Source organism: Bos javanicus, chromosome 9 (assembly GCF_032452875.1).
Source record: "Bos javanicus breed banteng chromosome 9, ARS-OSU_banteng_1.0, whole genome shotgun sequence".
Classification (NCBI taxonomy): Eukaryota; Metazoa; Chordata; class Mammalia; order Artiodactyla; family Bovidae; genus Bos; species Bos javanicus.
Window position 1 is genome coordinate 52,772,255 of NC_083876.1, and position 21,011 is coordinate 52,793,265.

Sequence of the window (21,011 nt, forward strand, 5' to 3'; positions counted from 1 at the left end):
TTAATTATTAAAAAAAAAAAAATAAAACAGAATTCACCTAACACTAGCCCAGAGTGCTTTTCTAATTTCAAACTGCTCTGATATACTAACTACTGAAATCTGCGTCTTCTACTACAACATGCAACGTGACAAATCTTTTCTTCACAAAGTAACAAGAGTGTTATTCCACACAAGGTTTATTTTAAGAGCACTTACTATCTTTCACTTATTTAAAGGACAGGGAATATCCTTTTCTCACAAAACCCCAAGTCACGGGATTTCTTCTATTTAAGGTTAGAAAGTTCACTGGTCACACCGTGATCTCTCGTTATTTACAAGGCAAAGCTGAAACATTAAATAGGGGCTCCTTTTGAATTATGGTGCTCAGGAGGGAAAAGTAAAAAATAATAATAACCATAACTATAACAAATGCTGCACCAATACATGAAACCCATCTGACTCTTGTGATATTCTGCTTTGAGATACAGGAATCCCATCACTTCTTATACAATGACCCCCATATATAGTTTAATTGTTCTTCAAATCTGAGACCTAAGATTTTGTCATTTCCCAACATTATCAGGCAGCACCTATGACAGCAGGACTACAGAAATGATAGTAAAGCAAAACCGTATCTGAAAATTCACAAAAACATCAAGGGAAAAACCACTTCAGCTAGTTATTGTCAAGATGTTTATATTAGTTTCCTACTGTTGCTATGATAAATTACCACACACTTAGTGGTGCGCAAATCTTAACAGTTCTGGAAGTCAGAAGTTCAAAATGGACTCAGTGTGCTAAGATCAAAGTGTCAGAGGCTCTAGGAAGAATCTGTTTCCCTGACTTTTCCAGCTTTCAGAGACTGTGACATCCCTTGGCTCAGGGTCCCTTTTGTCAAAGCCAGCAATCACATCACTCCAACTTTTGCTTCTGGTGTCACATCTTCCCTGACTCTTCTGACTCCCTCTTCCATCTTTCAGAGACCCTCATGATTACATTGGGCCAGCTGTATAAACCAGAATTCTCTTACCTCAGTGGCCTTCATCACATCTGCAGAGTCCCTTTACCATGTGGGGAAACATTCACAGGCTCCAGGGATTATCTAGTGGGAACCAGCAGAAAATTCTCTGAGGTTCACATAGCTTGGTGTCAAGGAAAATTTAGGGAGTTTGGAAACATGTGGCCCTAGACTGGGATTTGACTGTGGCATGGAGAAACTGTTTAATCTTTATCATCCAACACTGAGCAAGCTCAATTTCTTTGTCTGTAAGCTTGCTGTAGATATCTACATCCAATGGTTACTGGGGGATTAAATGAAGATAAGGAATGTGAACACACGGAGTACTGAAGCTAGTAAACAAATACAGATGTTAACTCAATGACATAATGGACAAATGTTTAGACTTTGCAGTATGAATAACAACTATTACTTCCTCAGTAAGAAATATATTCATTTCCTGGCCAATCCTTATACTATTAATACTCTTTTCCCCTAAGTAGTTTCTAATAAGTTTATTTTAATATTTAAATAACTAGGGGATTCATTTGCAGTGATCCTGATGCCTAATTTTAATTCAAGATAAATTACTGGTCTGAAAAAAGTACTTCAGTGAGTTGGGGTTTTAGAAGCATTTATAGAGTTTTTAAAGTTTATGGCAAAGGAATTGAACATTTTTATAATTTAAGATTCTTCTTTGCCCTTTTAAACTGACATTTTTCATTCATTATATTAAAAAGCACATGCTTCTTTTTATTATAGCTTTGAGATTAGCTCCCATCACACATATACTTTGTGATGAGTAATTAATAATTGTCATCTCTATTAGAAAGCTTGTCTCGTTCCAACCATCAGGACATAATTCATTGTCTTTTCTAGGTGATTTATCACCAACTTCTTGAAACTGACTTTTCACTACAATATGAAGATATGGTTCATATTATTTTCAGCAGTCATCTCTTGCAGCATTTAAAGAAGAACATGTCCATGATTCTAAAACCCAGAAATTTTATTATGACCTCAAATGCTAACCTAATGGAATTTAATGTGTACTTGGCTACACAAGAGATGAACAACCCAGTAACAAACTCATGGCATATATGATAAACACATCGCATTCCAACACTATCCTCCTCCCATCCCTGCCCCTTGATATAATAACACTCCACGGGGAATCTCTGATTTACCAGCTAGAAGCAGAATCTTATAAGCAGACAGCAGAATATGCCAGATGTAAGAGTTAAGGTCCAGAAAATACTTGTACACATTCACAAATATTTTTGCTTTGCCTTGCTGGAAAATCTCCAGTAAAGAACAGTAATCTTGCTACTCCACATTTTTAACTTGTTGCCCAATACTCAGTGAAACTAGTGACTATTCTGCTGCTTAGAAGAAGAAAAAGAAAAAAAAAAGATGAATAAGAGATATAGAGGACTGTACTTTTTATTTTTCTAGGTTACTTTTCCTTAAAGTATTTATTTATTATGTTGCACCAGGTCTCAGTTGCAGCATGTGAGATCTAGTTGCTTGACCAGGAGTCAAACCTGGGCCCCTGCATTGGGAGCGCAATCTTATCCACTGGACCACTAGGTAACTCCCAGTTAGTTTTCTTAGATCTACAAAAATGATATTTCCTTTCCCAGGGGGAGAGGATTAAAGTCATTTGGACTTTTTTCAATATTAGAACCAATTATAATATATAGGCTATTAACAAATTTTTTCTTTAATACTTTTTCAGTACTTTCTTCACTTATGCTCATACAAAACTGAGAAAAGATAAGGAATAAATTCTTCTGTATCTAAGATAACATGATGATGCCTCAACAGAAATAAGAAAACATGCATTTTATAGGCCTCAATTTATAAAATTTTGTGATGATGTGAATGATGCTCATAAATGTTTCAAAAAATATTTGCTGCACTGCTGCTGCTGCTAAGTCACTTCAGTCGTGTCCGACTCTGTGTGACCCCAGAGACAGCAGCCTACCAGGCTTCCCTGTCCCTGGGATTCTCCAGGCAAGAACATTGGAGTGGGTTGCTATTTCCTTCTCCAATGCATGACAGTGAAAAGTGAAAGTGAAGTTGCTCAGTCGTGTCCGACTCTAGTGACCCCATGTACTGCAGCCTACCAGGCTCCTCTGTCCATGGGATTTTCCAAGCAAAAGTACTGGAGTGGGGTGCCATTGCTTCTCAATTTGCTGCACTAGTTATGTGCAGAGGCCAGGGCTGAGTATTCAGTGAGGGTCAGGGAGATGAGCAAAGAACAGACACATGTACAGGTCTTGACTCTCTTCTACCATCAGCCCTCCACCGCAAGCTGTACCAGACCCTACCAGTTTTTTCCTCAATCACTGTCCTTATATCACTACCTGTTCTCTGGCTTCTACTATTTTTCATTTATTGATAATCTTTCAGATGTTCAAGCTGGTTTTAGAAAAGGCAGAGGAACCAGAGATCAAATTGCCAACATCCACTGGATCATAGAAAAAGCAAGAAAGTTCCAGAAAAACATTGATTTCTGCTTTATTGACTATGCCAAAGCCTTTGACTGTGTCGATCACAATAAACTGTGGAAAATTTCTGAAAAAGATGGGAACAACAGACCACCTGACCTGCCTCTTGAGAAACCTATATGCAGGTCAGGAAGCAACAGTTAGAACTGGACATGGAACAACAGACTGGTTCCAAATAGGAAAAGGAGTACGTCAAGGCTGTATATTGTCACCCTGCTTATTTAACTTCTATGCAGAATACATCATGAGAAACACTGGGCTGGAAGAAGCACAAGCTGGAATCAAGATTGCTGGCAGAAATATCAATAACCTCAGATATGCAGATGACACCACCCTTATGGCAGAAAGTGAAGAGGAACTAAAAAGCCTCTTGATGAAAGTGAAAGAGGAGAGTGAAAAAGTTGGCTTAAAGCTCAACATTCAGAAAACGAACATCATGGCATCTGGTCCTATCACTTCATGGGAAATAGATGGGGAAACAGTGGAAACAGTGTCAGACTTTATTTTTCTGGGCTCCAAAATCACTGCAGATGGTGACCGCAGCCATGAAATTAAAAGACACTCACTCCTTGGAAGGAAAGTTATGACCAACCTAGACAGCATATTCAAAAGCAGAGACATTACTTTGCCAACAAAGGTTCATCTAGTCAAGGCTATCGTTTTTCCAGTAGTTATGTACAGATGTGAGAGTTGGACTGTGAAGAAGGCTGAGCACCAAAGAATTGATGCTTTTGAACTGTGGTGTTGGAGAAGACTCTTGAGAGTCCCTTGGACTGCAAGGAGATCCAACCAGTCCATTCTGAAGGAGATCAGCCCTGGGTGTTCTTTGGAAGGAATGATGCTAAAGCTGAAACTCCAGTACTTTGGCCACCTCATGCAAAGAGTTGACTCATTGGAAAAGACTCTGATGCTGGGAGGGATTGGGGGCAGGAGGAGAAGGGGATGACAGAGGATGAGATGGCTGGATGGCATCACCAACTCGATAGACATGGGTTTGGGTGAACTCTGGGAGTTGGTGATGGACAGGAAGGCCTGGTGTGCTGCAATTCATGGGGTCGCAAAGAGTTGGACATGACTGAATGACTGAACTGAACGAGCCAGGAGCATGACCTAGGGCATTCTATATTTTCCTATTAAGCGAAGTAAAAGTCGCTCAGTCCTGTGCGACTCTGCTCGCTTAAAAAACAAACAAACAAACAAAGAAACAAACAAAAAAAACAGTCCCCAATCCTTTCTGCTCCAAAGTTAAGGGAGAAAATCCAGTAGCCTGATGGGGCCATCCTAGCTTGTTTCTTTTGCCTTTCTCTGTAGAAGGCTGAACAGAAGTCCTCACAGTCTACAGGCTGGTGACACAGCAGCCTGTGCATGAAGCTCTCGGACTGACAACGCCCCTCAGTCCCCAGAAAGGGTATCAATGCTCTTAGATGAGGAATGTAAATTACCCCCAAAAGCTAATCTCTGTATACAGTTTTAAGATACTAGGATAAAGGTCAAGAAATCCCTTACATACTTTTAGTATGTGAAATCATACAATACTGGGGAGGTGTGAGCATGAAATATATGCAGCCTCTTTTCTACCATCCAGCAGCTCATCCCACTTCTATCAAACAAGGAATTCAAAGTGGAAAACAAAGTCTGTTCAAAACAGTAAACACACTCCAACAACAAAACATACACACAAATTCCACTTTCATAAAACATGAAGCAAAGGAACATTTCACTTGCATTCCTTTTAATCCCATAAAAAAAAACTTTGCAAACATTCAAAATTATGTTTACAAGTATCCTGGATTGTAAATTAGAGCAAAAGCAACCCATGCCTGGCAAATCCTAAGAAAATTAACTGTGAAGAAAATCTGGGGTGCCTTGGAGCATTTCAAAAGACTGATGAGTTAGAACTCAAGAGTATTGCCTTGGGAAAAATAAATTCTATATAAAAGAAACATTAAAATCTAAGAAACAGACAATACTGGCAAAAATTATCTTTGCTGCATAGTCTTAATATAAGCCTTCTTTTTTAACAGAATCTTCAGTTTAAAAACAAAAACTGCTCTCCTCTGCTTGGAAAAAAAAACTAACATTAATACCAGTAAACCATCAATTTAGCACCCAGGATGTTTCAGACCCCTGGTCTGCACATGAGATTTATGATCTCATTTAATTTCCACATCAGACCCATGAAGTCAGTGAAAATTCATACTTTCACAACTGGAGGAGAAAAAATGAGACTTAGAGATAAAGTTGTTTGCACAAGGACATATACAGTCAGAAAATATTTGAAGAAAGCAGTTATAAATCAGATTGGTTTTGTCTAAAACTGTATTGACTCTATAATTCTTATAAAAATGTGAGTTCCTTACTGGAATACAAAAATACATTCTCTTTTGCTGTTAAGCTGTATGACATTTTTTTTTTTTAAATGAAGTTTTGATGTGAAACCTTAAAAAGTGAAATCATTAGAGGCAACCAGGAACATCTGAGTCATGTCAGGGACCTGCGAGCACAGCGGCCTCAAGAAGTTCAGGCAGCTCCCTGGACAAGTGTGACTAGTTCCCTGGTGTGACTTCCAGGGAACCGAAGGAACACAGCTCGTGGCAGGCCTCTCCTCTCACCTGCCGGTGGAGGGAAGGGGACGGGGCACCATTTGCCACGTGGTGTAAACAACGTGATAAAACAAACGCCAGTCTTGGCTCTGCACTGCTGCTCCACAACTCAATAACCACAGGACTTCAGGACACTTCCCCAGCGTTTTCAGTCTTAACTTTCTTTCGGGTAGGTGGAAATAGCTGTCACACCTGGATGATGTCACAATCAAACAAGACTGAATGAGTAACTCACTGGTGCAACAGTCGCCACAAAACAAGAAGCACTACCATGATTTCTTCTGTTTGCCCTCACCTCCACAATCACCTTAGTGCTACCCAAGGCTGGAAAGCACTCCTGGGACCTCACTGTATGGGTGAAAAAGAAACGTGAAGTCACTCAGTCGTGTCCTACTCTTTGTGACCCCATGGACCACGCACCTCTGTCCAAGGGATGTTCCAGGCAAGAGTACTGGAGTGGGTTGCCACTGCCTTCTCCAGAGGATCTTCCCGACCCAGGGATAGAACCTGGGTCTGCCACATCATAGGCACAGATGCTTTACCATCTGAGCCACCAGGGTAGTCCTTACTGTATAGGTAAGAGCCTCCTGTTCCAAGAAGTCTCCCAGCTAACTACATACCAACGTTTCTCCATCCTTCAAAATAATTCATTTCTTCACCCATTTATTCTGCAAAAACATTCACTGTGTTGCTATGCTCAAGATACTTTGCTAGGTAATACAGGAGACTGAAAAAAATTCAGTTTTTCCCCCAGGTAGTGGACACTCAAAGAGATGAAGCTATGCAGTCATTACTGGAGTGAGCCTGGTGTTTTAACCACGAATAAGAACATCTACCTAAATGGCTGTTTCAAGAATTGGTAAGCGTTATCACTATTACTCTGAGTCCTGGCAGCACTGTACTGGTTTGGTGCACTCCTTTTCTTGTTGAAGTGTGCATGCTTGGCCCCCATCAGACGAGGAGGCTTCCAGTGAGCACCTGTGGCCCAGCTCTTGGCCAGGCACAATGTCGTATACATAAAAATACCATCTGCTCGATGTTCGGGTTCCATAGAGACTCGAGACCTTTGCATGATTTCATTACCAAGATAATATCCTACTTCTAATCTGTACAAAACCCACCACCACTATAGAAAGACAACTCTATAGCTACTCTGCCTGACTCCAGAAGGCACTTACATTGCAACCCACCTGTAGCAAAGTTCATATATTCATTTTCAAGTGCTCAGTGAGCACAAGCCATGTGTGAGAAACTGCCCTGAAGTTAACAAGATCCTATGACGAGGACCAAAACCTTTCCCTTCACAAAAGCCTCCACCTGGTGGGCGAGACCGTATGTGCACAACTACCAGATAACATGTGGTAAAGCCTGTACTTTGTCGTCACCATCACCAAATGGCTGCAAAACTAGTCTTTTCACAATCTTCCTAATCACAGTAAAGACTATTTCAGCCCTCCAATGCCTTACACAAATGCCTTGGAATCAGCCTCAACACTTCTCTTTCTCTCACACTCCAAGACCAGTTCCTCATCAAATTCCCCGGGCTCTTCACCGACTCAGTGGACATGGGTTTGGGTGGACTCTGGGAGCTGGTGATGGACAGGGAGGCCTGACATGCTACATTTCATGGGGTCACAAAGAGTCGGACACGACTGAGCAACTGAACTGAACTTCCTTCAAAATGCCTCCACTAGTCCTCACCACCTCCAGCCCCACTATCGCAGGATAAGCCACCACCTTACATCCACTCTCATCTCCTGACAGAAACTGGAGAATCACCTTTGCAAAACAGAGGTCAAGTCATGTTACATCTCTGTCAAAACTGTCCAAGCACTTCCCACCTCACTGAAGTAAAAACCAAACCCTAACAAGAGCCTACAAGGTGGTCACAGTGTTAACCTGACTGGGTCACAGGATTCCCAAGTAAAGCATTATGTATGGGTAGGCAGTGAAGCTGTCTCAGGAGAGATTAATGTTTGAATTGGTAGACTGAGTAAAGCAAATGGCCCTCCCCAACGAGAGTGGGCCTCATCTAATCAGTTGAAAGTCTGCATGGAATAAAAAGGTCTGCATTAGAAAGAATTCTTGCTGTCTGTCTTTGAGCTGGGGCATCAGTCTTCTGCCTTCTAGCGTGAACTCAGACTGGAACTTGCACAATCCTCTTGAGGCGGTCAGTACAACATCCTGTGCCTAAAGCTGCTCAGCACACTGTGCAGAGGATGGTGACGCCCTTTAACGGAAGAACAAGTCAGATCACCTCCAGAGTGCAGCTCACCATCTTAAACCCAATCCTGCTAACCTTAGAATCATGACTTATTGGACGAAAGCTGCCTATTCCTGAAAGGGGTACATTTCATTTTCACAGCCTAATTGTTCACTCAATGCCAAAAAAATAGAATTGGGAGGTCGTCTTCCCTGAAAACAACAGAACAATTATCAGAAAGCAGTGACATATCTGTAATATATTTTTTCATTAAAAGTTAATAACTAAAAATTAATTAAAAGAACTATTTTTAGACCAGTTTTAGCTTTACAGTTAAACTGAGCAGAGAGTACAGAGAATTCCACATAACCCGTTCCCACCAATATTACCATGCTAGTGCGGCAAAACTGATGAAGTGACACTGACATGTCATTATCAACCAAAGCCCACAATTTACATTAAGGGTCATTGTTAGTGCTGTACATTCTGTGAATCTGAAAAATGTATTAATGACCTACATCTACCATTATCATACCATACTGATAAATTTCACTGCCTCCAAAATCACCTATGCTTCATCCATATATCCCCCCTCCAGGCCCTGGCACAACTCATCTTTTCACTGTTTCCATAGTTCTTCCTTTTCCAAAATGCCACACAGTTGGAGTCAAATAGCTATGCACCTTTCGGATTGGCTTCTTTTACTTAGTCATACGCATCTGAGGTTCATTCCTGTATTTTCATGGCTTGATAGCTCATTTTTTTTTGTCACTGAATAATATTTCATTGTATGGTGGGACCATACTTTATATAATTAGGAATGAAAGAGGAGACATTATAGCTGTACCATGAAATACAAAGGACCATAAGAGACTACTATAAATAACTATAGTAGTTTAATAGTACCAACAAATTGGATAAGCTAGAATAAATGGATAAATTTCTAGAAATACAATTTACCAAGACTGAGTTATGAAGAAATAGAGTCTGAATTGACCAATTACAAACAAAGAGATTGAATCAGTAATCAAAAAAATGTCAACAAAGAAAAGTCCAGGACCAGATGGTTTCCACAGTGAATTCTACCAAACATGTAAGGAAGAATGAATGCCAATTCTTTTCAAACTCTTACAAAACACTGAAGAGGCGACAATAATCCCCAACTTATTTTATAAGGCAATTCTTATCCTGATATCCAAATAAGGACACTACAAGGAATGAAAAATACAGGCCAACAACCTTAATCAATATAGATGCAAAAATTCTCAAGAAAATATCAGCAAATCAAATTCAAGTGCATATTAAAATGATCACACACCATGATCAAGTGGGATTTATTCCTGAGATACAAGGATAGTTTGTCATATGTAGATTAAATGTGACACACCACATTAACAAAACTAAAGATAAAAACCATATAATCATCTCAGTGGATGCAGAAAAAGCATCTGACAAAATTCAACATCCTTTCATGGCAAAACTGTCAATAACCTAGAAGAAAACATACGTGGTAAATTCCTGGATGTCAATCTTGGTGATAACGTGTATCTTGTGAAACAGTTCCCACGATAAGGTTAGTTAACACATTTATTGGGTTTGAGTAGACTTCAGGAGTTGGTGATGGACTGGGAGGCCTGGCATGCTGCGGTTCATGGGGTCACAAAGAGTTAGACACGCCTGAGCGACTAAACTGAACAGAACACATTTATCATCTCACATCACCACACGCCTTTTTGAGTGTGGGTGGTAACTATTAAGATCTACTCTCTTAGCAACTTTTAAGTCTCCAATACAGTCTTGTTAACTGTAGGCACCGTGATGTACATTCACTTTGCATAATACCATCAAGGTTTATCCATGTCACAAATTGCAGGACTTCCTTCTTTCCCATGGGCAAATAATATTCCCTTGTTAAAACAGTATTCATTTGATGAAAAACAATAATGATTTTACCATACAATGCATAAGTCAAATGTACTATGAAAATGATATTCTGGTGCATCTGTGATTGATACACAAAATGCAGATATCAAGGAAAGAACACAGCAGTGTGCAAATATGCAAGAATTAGCAAGGCTGCTGTTTCAGCATCAACACCCAATAACCACAGAACTCCACAGTACTCATTTGGCCTAAAGCAAGGTAATTAATCACAGGCCAGGCCAGTGTAACCTGACTATGGAAAATACTGAACATCATGGGATTTAATTTTAGAGATATTCAAGCACCCAGTTAAAAAACTGTACAATAATGCTTTGCTCTTTAGGACAGTAGTAGATATTTACATGTTTACAGTAACCATCAAAAAGATACACTAAAAATAATTACTATATGTACTCAAGGATTTGAGGGTTATTTTACTATTATTTTTATTCATTTTTTTTCTGAAAAGGAGGTTAGTTTTAAATTACTCCTAGCTAACAATTAATTTTTAAGGACTGTACTAATCAGATTGTGACAACAGTCCTGTGGCTCAAAAGAGTGAATCCTCATTACAGCATGGAGCCCAGAGACTGCTCAGAAGGTTCCCAGAAGACAACCCGCTGCGGCAGGGGTGACTGAACAAAAGACAAAAACGGACTATGCAAAGTCCTTAAGTATTTATACAGGTAGCATTGACAGTATTCCAGGTACATTCAATTTTATTCTTAATTTTATTTGTTTAAGCAAAAAGACAGTTTACTGGAAACACTGAGAGCTCACAGAGTCAGTGAGGAAAGCTCACGAATGGGCAAGGAATAAAGGCACAAGGCTACAGGCTTGGCAGCCAGAAGCAACGTAAGTGTCAACAGAATGATGCTGTTTATCCTCAGTGTGATAAACACAGTATGTCTCATACAGGATTTCTGAAAATCAGAACTGTTCATGAAGAGTCTCTAAAACAACCAAATAAGAGACAACATGAGCCCAACAATTTGGTTTTGTTTTATCCTGCTTCAAGGCTTTCCAGAATCTTCATTCCTGGACCAGGGATCAAACCCATGTAGTGGAGGCATGGAACTAACCACTGGACCACGGGGGAATTCCCTCATTTATATGTTTTAATGTCAGCAGTGCTATTACCCTAAAATCTTTATAGGAAACCAGCTTAAGAAATAACATGAACTAATGTGTTAAACAGATAGTACATATAATGGGTGTGAGGCAGATGGATTTAAAACAAGTTTCAAGCCCTCCAACACCATGCAAATCATTGATATAATTAATTACACTGTGTTATTTGGTCACCTGTCTGTATCTCTTACCAGACTATTAATTCATTCTGCATCTAGAAAAGAGTAGGTATGTAAGAAAAGCTCACTGAATTAAAAAAAAAAATTGTAATTATATATCATATACTTATTTAATAGTCTTTAGTGCCATTGTAATCAAATAGCGACTGGAGAGTATGATTATAAAAATATAGGGAAAACAGATTTTTTTTTTCATTATCAAGGGCTTTTCCTCATCTCTCAAAACTAAAAATTATATAGGCAGAGCACGCTGAGGGTCTAGTGAAAAATGATGCTCAAATATTTAACTCTCCAAAATGTCATATTTGAATCACTTTGCCATCACATATGCAAAGCTATGTTAGACAGTCAAGACATATGTTTCCTTGGCCAGAAAGTATAGGCATTCATGGAGACTGAAGCTGGAGACAGCAAATGTTAAACAACAGCCTCCAGAAGCTGCAGAGTGGCCCATAGCCCAGGACTGCCACAGGGTAGAGGGGGAGAGGCTGACTCACCTCCATTTTTTACACACACTCCAGATCACAAGGCTCCAATTCCTCTCGCTACCTCTGGTTCAGTACTTCCTCATTTAATTCTGTTCAACAGTGCTTTGATGACCTCACTAGTCTTCAGCTAGTCAGTCACTCTCAGAGATATCACTGGTGAAAGGCACTGGAGCACATGACACATCAGCTTCAATTCCTTTAAAAACAAATTTCCAGCTTTACTGAGATATAACTCAGTGTATACTCAGTATATAACTCAGCTTTACTGAGATATAACTCGGTGTATAGTCAGTATATACTCAGACATATCACATTGTGTAAGGTTAAGGTATACAATGTCCATGATTTGATACACTTTTATACTCTGAAATGATTGCCACAATAAGGTTAGTTAACACATCCATCACTTTATATAGTTAACTTGCGTGTGTACTAAGCACTTCTAAGAGCTACTCTTCCAGCAACTTTCAAGTCTACAATATAGTATTATTAACTATAGTCACCCTGCTGCATAGCAGAATCCCCAGAAGTTACTCATCATACAACTGGAAGTCTGTGCCCTTTGCCAACATCTCCCCATTTTACCTACTCCACAGCCCCTGAAAACCACCATTCTATTCTGTTTCTATAAGTAAGATCATACCATATTTGTGTTTCTCTGACTTATTTCACTTAATGTTCTCATGAATCATCCATGTTGTTGCAAATGGCAGGATTTCCTTATTTCTCATGAGTAAATAATGTCCCATCAAACACAGAGACACACACATACGCCACATATTCTCTATCCATTCATCCATGGACAAACACTTGGGTTGTTCCCACAGCTCAGCTATTATGAATAAGGCTGCAGTGAACTTGGGAGTGCAGATATCTCTTTGAGATTCTCATTTCATCTCCTTTTGAAATATACCCAGACGCGGGATTGCTGGATCACATGTTAGCCTTCTATTTTTAATTTTTGTGAGAAACTACACGCTAGTAAAGTAATGCTCAAAATTCTCCAAGCCAGGCTTCAGCAATATGTGAACTGTGAACTTCCTGATGTTCAAGCTGGTTTTAGAAAAGGCAGAGGAACCAGAGATCAAATTGCCAACATCTGCTGGATCATAGAAAAAGCAAGAGAGTTCCAGAAAAACATCAATTTCTGCTTTATTGACTATGCCAAAGCCTTTGACTGTGTGGATCACAATAAACTGTGGAAAATTCTTCAAGAGATGGGAATACCAGACCACCTGACCTGCCTCTTGAGAAATTTGTTATGCAGGTCAGGAAGCAACAGTTAGAACTGGAAATGAGCAACAGACTGGTTCCAAATAAGAAAAGGAGTTTGTCAAGGCTGTATATTGTCACCCTGTTTATTTAACTTATATGCAGAGTACATCATGAGAAACGCTGGACTGGAAGAAGCACAAGCTGGAATCAAGATTGCCGGGAGAAATATCAATAACCTCAGATATGCAGATGACACCACCCTTATGGCAGAAAGTGAAGAGGAACTAAAAAGCCTCTTGATGAAAGTGAAAGTGGAGAGTGAAAAAGTTGGCTTAAAGCTCAACATTCAGAAAACGAAGATCATGGCATCTGGTCCCACCACTTCACGGGAAATAGATGGGGAAACAGTGGAAACAGTGTCAGACTTTATTTTTCTGGGCTCCAAAATCACTGCAGATGGTGATTCTGGCCATGAAATTAAAAGACGCTTACTCCTTGGAAGGAAAGTTATGACCAACCTAGATAGCATATTCAAAAGCAGAGACATTACTTTGCCAACAAAGGTCCAACTTGTCAAGGCTATGGTTTTTCCTGTGGTCATGTATGGATGTGAGAGTTGGACTGTGAAGAAGGCTGAGCACTGAAGAATTGATGCTTTTGAACTGTGGTGTTGGAGAAGACTCTTGAGAGTCCCTTGGACTGCAAGGAGATCCAACCAGTCCATTCTGAAGGAGATCAGCCCTGGGATTTCTTTGGAGGGAATGATGCTAAAGCTGAAACTCCAGTACTTTGGCCACCTCATGCGAAGAGTTGACTCATTGGAGAAGACTCTGATGCTGGGAGGGATTGGGGGCAGGAGGAGAAGGGGATGACAGAGGATGAGATGGCTGGATGGCATTGCTGACTCAATGGACGTGAGTCTGAGTGAACTCCGGGAGTTGGTGATGGACAGGGAGGCCTGGCGTGCTGCGATTTATGGGGTCGCAAAGAGTTGAACACGACTGAGCGACTGATCTGATCTGATCTGATGGTTTCTATAGTGGCTGTACCAATTCACATTCCCACCGACAGTGTATTGGGCTTCCTTTTCTCTGCATTTTCACCAACATTTTTTATCTCTTGTTTCAGTAATAGCCATCCTAGCAGCTGTGAGGCAATTTCTCACTGTGGTTTTCCCTGATTAGTGATGTGAAGCATGTACCTGTTCAGGCTCATATGCCTGTTGGCCAGTTGTGTATCTTCTTTGGGAAATGTCTACTAATATCTCTTGCCTATTTTTTAATCATAGTATTTGGCTTTTTGGTATTAAGTTGTATGAGCTCCTTATATATTTTGGGTATTAACTCATTAGGTTGCCCTTTCGTTCTTGCTGACCTTTTATTCCTTGAGGAAGACAAGCTATAGTTTTAAGCCTTCAGAAAAGAGGACATTCTGTATGAATTAAGTGAAGTGGCAGAGAGTGCACAGGATAAGGCTCTGTGGAGGACATCACACTTGTTGATTGTGATAAATCTTTGAAGACAGAAGGTAGACTAGAGGTGAGTAGGAAATTAAGGCAGAGGGAATGGTAATCAGCAAGGCTGAGAGGTGGAAAAGCCCTTAGGAGGAATAGAGTGTTTGGAGAACAGTTACGGCCTCAAGATCAAATGAACAGATGAGGATGAATGATAATAACACAGCACAGAGGCCACTCCTGGGGCCTGGCAGACACGCCGTGGAGGATCTCCAGAGGACCTGAGCAGGGCAGTGGAAGTTCATCACACAGTCATCCGCACAACGGTTTGCCAAGGGACAACTGGAGGAGGAAAAAGTTAAATGGCTAGTAGAATGTTCTAAGTAAGAAGGCAGGTCTCAGATTCAGAAAATGACAAGATGGGAAACACTATGGCCCAGATGCATCACTCAGTTGTGTCTGACTCTTTGTGACCCCATGGACGGTAGCCTGGAGGCTCCTCTGTCCATGGAATTCTCCAGGCAAGAAAACTGGAGTGGGTTGCCTTTTCCTTCTCCAGGGGATCTTCCCAATCCAAGGATTGAACCCGAGTCTCCTGCATTGCAGGCAGACTCTTTACCAACTGAGCCACCAGGGGAGCCCTAAGACAGGAAAGGATGAATCCAAAAGGCTATTCTGACCCATCAAAATGTGAGGGAGTCTGAAGCCAGGTAAGACTAATGGTGAGCAGTCTTCTCTTCCCACAAGTGGCCAGGCAGACCGACCAGGAATTCCAAATTAAACAGAGAATGTTTGTTGAAGGTCTGCTGTGCATCAGATACATCACTGAGTGTATTACAGACCTTATCACTTTTGGATCTCTATATCAATCTATTCTGAGAGTTATGCTTTATGACCACCAATTGACAGATTAAAAAACCTTAGGTTCACAGAAGTCAGAGGACTTGGCCTATATCAAAGAATAAAAGTGAAAGAAGGTGAATAACAACAATAATAACAACAATAATAATTAGAATAGCATGGGCTATTTGTCAGGGATTGTGGGAAACAATGGTCAACAGGGAGATACACTCCCTCCCGCTATCTTCAAACTCAGATCTGACTTTTGCATTCTTCCTTTTCTTCCTTCCACTGTTGCTTTACTCTTATAAAAGGTGCCCTTGGTCTGACACAGTTATAGCTTTTGATTAATGCCATGTTATGCTGCTATTAAGCCTAAACATTTTTTTAAAAAAAGAAGACTTTATTACTTGGCTGAAGAATGTGCTTCAACTCTTTCATTTAAAATGTTGATGATTAATACTCCATTGTGTATATGTACCACAGCTTTCTTATCCATTCATCTGCTGGTGGATATCTAGGTTGCTTCCATGTCCTAGCTATTATAAACAGTGCTGCGATGAACATTGGGGTACACGTATCTCTTGAATCAGTTCTAATGAGGTGGATGAAACTGGAGCCTATTATACAGAGTGAAGTAAGCCAGAAAGAAAAACACCAATACAGTATACTAACACATATATATGGAATTTAGAAAGATGGTAACAATAACCCTGTGTACGAGACAGCAAAAGAGACACTGATGTATAGAACAGTCTTATGGACTCTGTGGGAGAGGGAGAGGGTGGGAAGATTTGGGAGAATGGCATTGAAACATGTAAAATATCATGTATGAAACGAGTTACCAGTCCAGGTTCAATGCACGATACTGGATGCTTGGGGCTAGTGCACTGGGACGACCCAGAGGGATGGTATGGGGAGGGAGGGAGGAGGGTTCAGGATGGGGAACACATGTATACCTGTGGCGGATTCATTTTGATATTTGGCAAAACTAATACAATTTTGTAAAGTTTAAAAATAAAATAAAATTGTAGTTGGGAAAAAATAAATAAATAAATAAAATGTTGATGATTACAGAAAACCACAGTAGTTTGTGCTCAACTACTCATTATTTGTATTTTAAGCCAGAAAAGCTGATACCATCTCTCGGATCAATATAAAGAAACAGTTTACATCAAAAGTTGGGTCTTCTCACTCGTGCTGTCCCATATTTCCTGAATCAGAACAATTTAGCTTCAAAATAATCCACCAGATGTCAGAACACTGTCGTCGTTTAGTCGCTAAATTGTGTCTGATTCTTTGCAACCCTGTGGACTGCAGCATACCAGGCTCCTCTGTCCTCCACTATCTCCCAGAGTTTGCTCAAATTCATGTCCACACAGGCACTGAAATTTCACCTCACAAGCAGGTCTTGAGATTGAAGGAACTGTGTATGAATCCTGCAGGGCACAGGATTATATAGGAAAAAGTACAACTTGGTACTTAAAGAGACAAACGCTCCAATGGATGAAAATAAGCTCTCCTACTTAGTATCTGGCAGTCCTTGGGCAAGTTATTTAAACATATTGAACTTTAATTTCTGTATCTGCTGCTGCTACTGCTAAGTCGCTTCAGTCATGTCCGACTCCGTGCGACCCCATAGACGGCAGCCCACGAGGCCCCCCTGTCCCTGGGATTCTCTAGGCAAGAACACTGGAGTGGGTTGCCATTTCCTTCTCCAGTGCATGAAAGTGAAAAGTGAAAGTGAAGTTGCTGAGTCTTGTCCGACTCTTAGCGACCCCATGGACTGCGGCCCACCAGGCTCCTCCGTCCATGGGATTTTCCAGGCAAGAGTACTGGAGTGGGTCGCCAGTGCCTTCTCTGTTCTGTATCTGCAGGATGCGAATAAAAAAGCTTTCTTCACAGGCTTTATAACATCAGTATTTTAAAGGAGGCACTCTGTGCAAGATCTGTCAGAGTATGAGGGGCAATGTGGCAAAGAGAGAAACTTGGAGTAGCAGCAAACATTGTTAAATGCCAACAATAAGCAAAGTGCTCTTTGGGGCTCATATGCACTCACTTGCACATTCTCTCTCTTATATATACACATGCACAAAATTGAACCCCAATTAAATTCAAAACGCAACCCACAGAGATCAAGGAGGAAAAAAGCTAAGCACCAACAGGGCTATATTATGATCTATAAAATGACAAAACTCATATTATATAATGTACACAAGTTATATGTAACAACCCAAAGTATTTTGTTTCAGAAGCCCTCCAAGTAATATAAGCTTTCTGGAAGAGTATTGCCTGATAATGTAAGTATATAAAATGTAAATTATATTTATGAAACCAGAAGGGTACTTTATAGACACTGCTTCATTTCTGCAGTTTAGAAATTAAATCCCTACTTTTAACTTTAGATAGATATTTTAAGTTTAATTTAAGATATTTATCCTCTACATCACTAGGTTTCACCACATTTAAAACACTTTTAAAAAAATCTTTCTTTTATGATTTGGCATCTTTGAAAATTCTCTTTAAATGCTGATCGGCAGTTGTGTACAGTTGATATTGTCTCGTAAACATCAAAAAACAAGATTACTACTGAAAATTTCCAAATCAGGGGTTTTCCTGGTGGTCCGGTGGTTAAGACTCCATGCTTCCACTTCAAGGGGCATGGGTTTGATTCCTGGTTGGGGAACTAAGATTCCATACACCGTGGCCAAAAAAAAAAAAAAAAAAAAATCCCAAATCAAACCAACAAATTGGCCCAGGCTGGAGTTGGTTTCTTTACCATTTTGAGACATTGGAAAAGATTGTATGCTATTATATTTTTAAAATATTACCTACTCACTAGTTAACTGATAAAAGATTGAAAAAATTAAATAGCAATTAAATAATGTACATTCATAATTTAATATTTCAAAAAATCTGGTTAATAATTGTCATGATTTTCTTTTTTCTACCCACATTAGGGGTAGTACAGAGTGCTGGTTAAGACTCGGGCATGGATTTCAGTTGTAGATCTGCCACTTTGAACCGTGTGACTTATTACTTAAACTCTGAGTTACCTCAAATTACTTAACCTCTGAGATTCAGTTTCCTTACATGTAAAATGATTTTTATAGTATATGTTTATAAAATGGATTGTTATGAAGATTAAATGAGATATGCATTTAAAGTCCTTTGTCTATGACCTGAATCATAAAAAATACTAAATAAATAACATTAAATTTAGCTATAACCATCCCATACATTCACCTTCCGAAATAACAACAACAAACACATCATCACGTATCATTAGCCACTAGAAACAAAAATCTAAAGTTCTACTAAACAAGACAACATATCCTCAGAGAAGCAGGTACCCACATGTCAACCATAAGTACCGCTTATGGGGCTGATTGCATCTCTGTCCCTGGAGCACAGAGTTGGAAAGCACTAAAGCAAGAACACCCATAGAAAATAAAAAAATCAGACACATGACATATACTTAGGGACTTTAAAAAAATACATTGCTTCACAGATTGTCCTTCTGATCCTCAATGCAGAAATACCCTGCCTCCGGCCTGCACTCCTGTTACGGCACACTACAATGCCACACTTCCTTATGGTGGTAAACTGTCGAACACTCCTCAGCTCAAGATGCAAAGGAGAGGTCTGCTCTCCACTGGAGGGCCATCCAGGTGTCCAGTCCAAGGAGGATCCCAACAGCATCCCAATCTCAGCCTGACCAGGAAAGCCCCCCAACATTCACAACTCTGAGGACTAATTACCTAATTGGCTGATGACTATGTCACAGTTCAGGAAAACTGTCATCCTCCGTTTATTTGCATAATATCCTAAGAGAAACAAATAACAAACTCCTTGACTTACCCGGAAGTAGTCACTGCAGGCTGCTAGGACGGCCTTGTGAGCATGGAATTTCTGCTCCTCGGCAATCAGGGTGACGTCGCAGAGGATGCCGTCACTTCTCTGCTGATTCAGCGCTGCCAGGACGCTATCGTTATGAGATTCCGAGTGGCAGAGCCTCTGGCCTGTCAACATTTCTTGAATACTGTAGGGAGGGGGAGCAAGTTAATGTTCTTCCTCTCAGCAGCCCGGCCACCCCCACACTCTCCCTCGTAGCAACTCAGGGAATGCGGATTCCAGTGCCTGTGACAGTGTGGCCGTCCTAGCACCCCCATCTCTTGCTCCACCGGCGTCTTGCTTTCTTTGTCTCTAGTTCTCTCTTTTCCTCACCCCCACAGCAATTCTTCCTTTCCTACTATCCCTCTTTCAGAATTTGTGTTTGTTGTGTGTCCATCCGTGGCTGTGTATTGGCCCATATCTGCAGGCCTGTAAACCTCTGCTTCTGGACCTCTGTCTCCTCAGCATTGTACCTCTGGGCACACATCTCTGGATGTGTATGTACATATGCATGTGACTCCTCCCACTCTGGGACCCCCTTCCTAGTCTCTGGTTCCTTTTCTAGCTTTGTAACACCTGTGTGAGGTTAGCACAAGCTCAGAACCTTATCTCTGGCATGCACTGAGCCAGCACTAAATCCAAGGGACCTATATGACTCACCAGAGACACAGGAAGTCACCATGTCTCCTCACAAGACACAATACTCCATTAATAAATAAGATGAAACCGAGCAAATGTTGGGTAGGGTAAAAAAGGGCTGCCTGTGACCACTTCATGTAAAAGGGCATTAATTAAGCCGTAGCAGCTTATTATTAAACTTGGGAAATTATGCATCACCAAGAGTACATCAAAAGAAATGCCATTGTAAGGAAAAACTTTAAGGCTGAAAGCGAACTGCATCTGTATTATTAGCCTCCAGTAGCTATGTGTGGTCACTGTACTAGACTTACGAACGACAATGCCATCTATTTTCTGCTCTATTTTGCGCAACTGCTCAACTTACTCATTGTGAAGCTTTCCTCTTCACTTCCAACCCTAACCTAAAATATTCATTGCATGTCCTTTCAAAACTCCTGGGTGAAACCCCACATCTTCCTAAAAGAGGATGAAGTGATGCTAATAAACACCAAATGCAAACTGAATTTGTAGATAGTTATAAACAATTCCAGCTTAGATACATGAAAATTTCCATGGCGCTCTAGGAATCTCAGAATCGGCATTGGACTAAGAGGAGTTGAGAACAGGAACTATTAAGCTCTATTTCTGGCCTGTGGACTCTTCTTGAAGTCGAGTAAAGATGCCATAGGAATGGGTGAGATTGTCTCTCCCAATCTGACAACTCCTGTGTCCAGTTCCTTCCTCTGAATGTGAAAGAGCTGCTCAGGGGAACCAAGGCGTCACCACCAGTCTACCCTGCATGGCTGGTTTATCTGACAGGGCTGTGGTGCCAGCTGGCTGATAAATTACAGTTCAGCATAAATCACTATCTTAAAGGAAACCAAATGCTTCCCATAAAACGCCAGAGTGCTGCCAATAAGCTTTATTGGACATTTTTGACTGGGGAGCCTCAGAAATGTCAGAACTACTGAAAGA

General features: G+C 40.5%; 1 protein-coding gene across 5 annotated transcripts in view; it reads right to left on the reverse strand.

Annotated features, from left to right (window-relative positions):
* The window catches only part of KLHL32 (kelch like family member 32), a 213,262-nt gene that overhangs the window by 147,481 nt on the left and 44,770 nt on the right, over positions 1 to 21,011 (reverse strand). For all 5 annotated transcript variants that reach the window (XM_061427780.1, XM_061427778.1, XM_061427776.1 and 2 more), the window contains one exon: positions 19,386 to 19,566. In XM_061427780.1, coding sequence (XP_061283764.1) covers positions 19,386 to 19,566 — 181 coding nt within the window. The remainder of the gene's footprint in view (positions 1 to 19,385; positions 19,567 to 21,011) is intronic.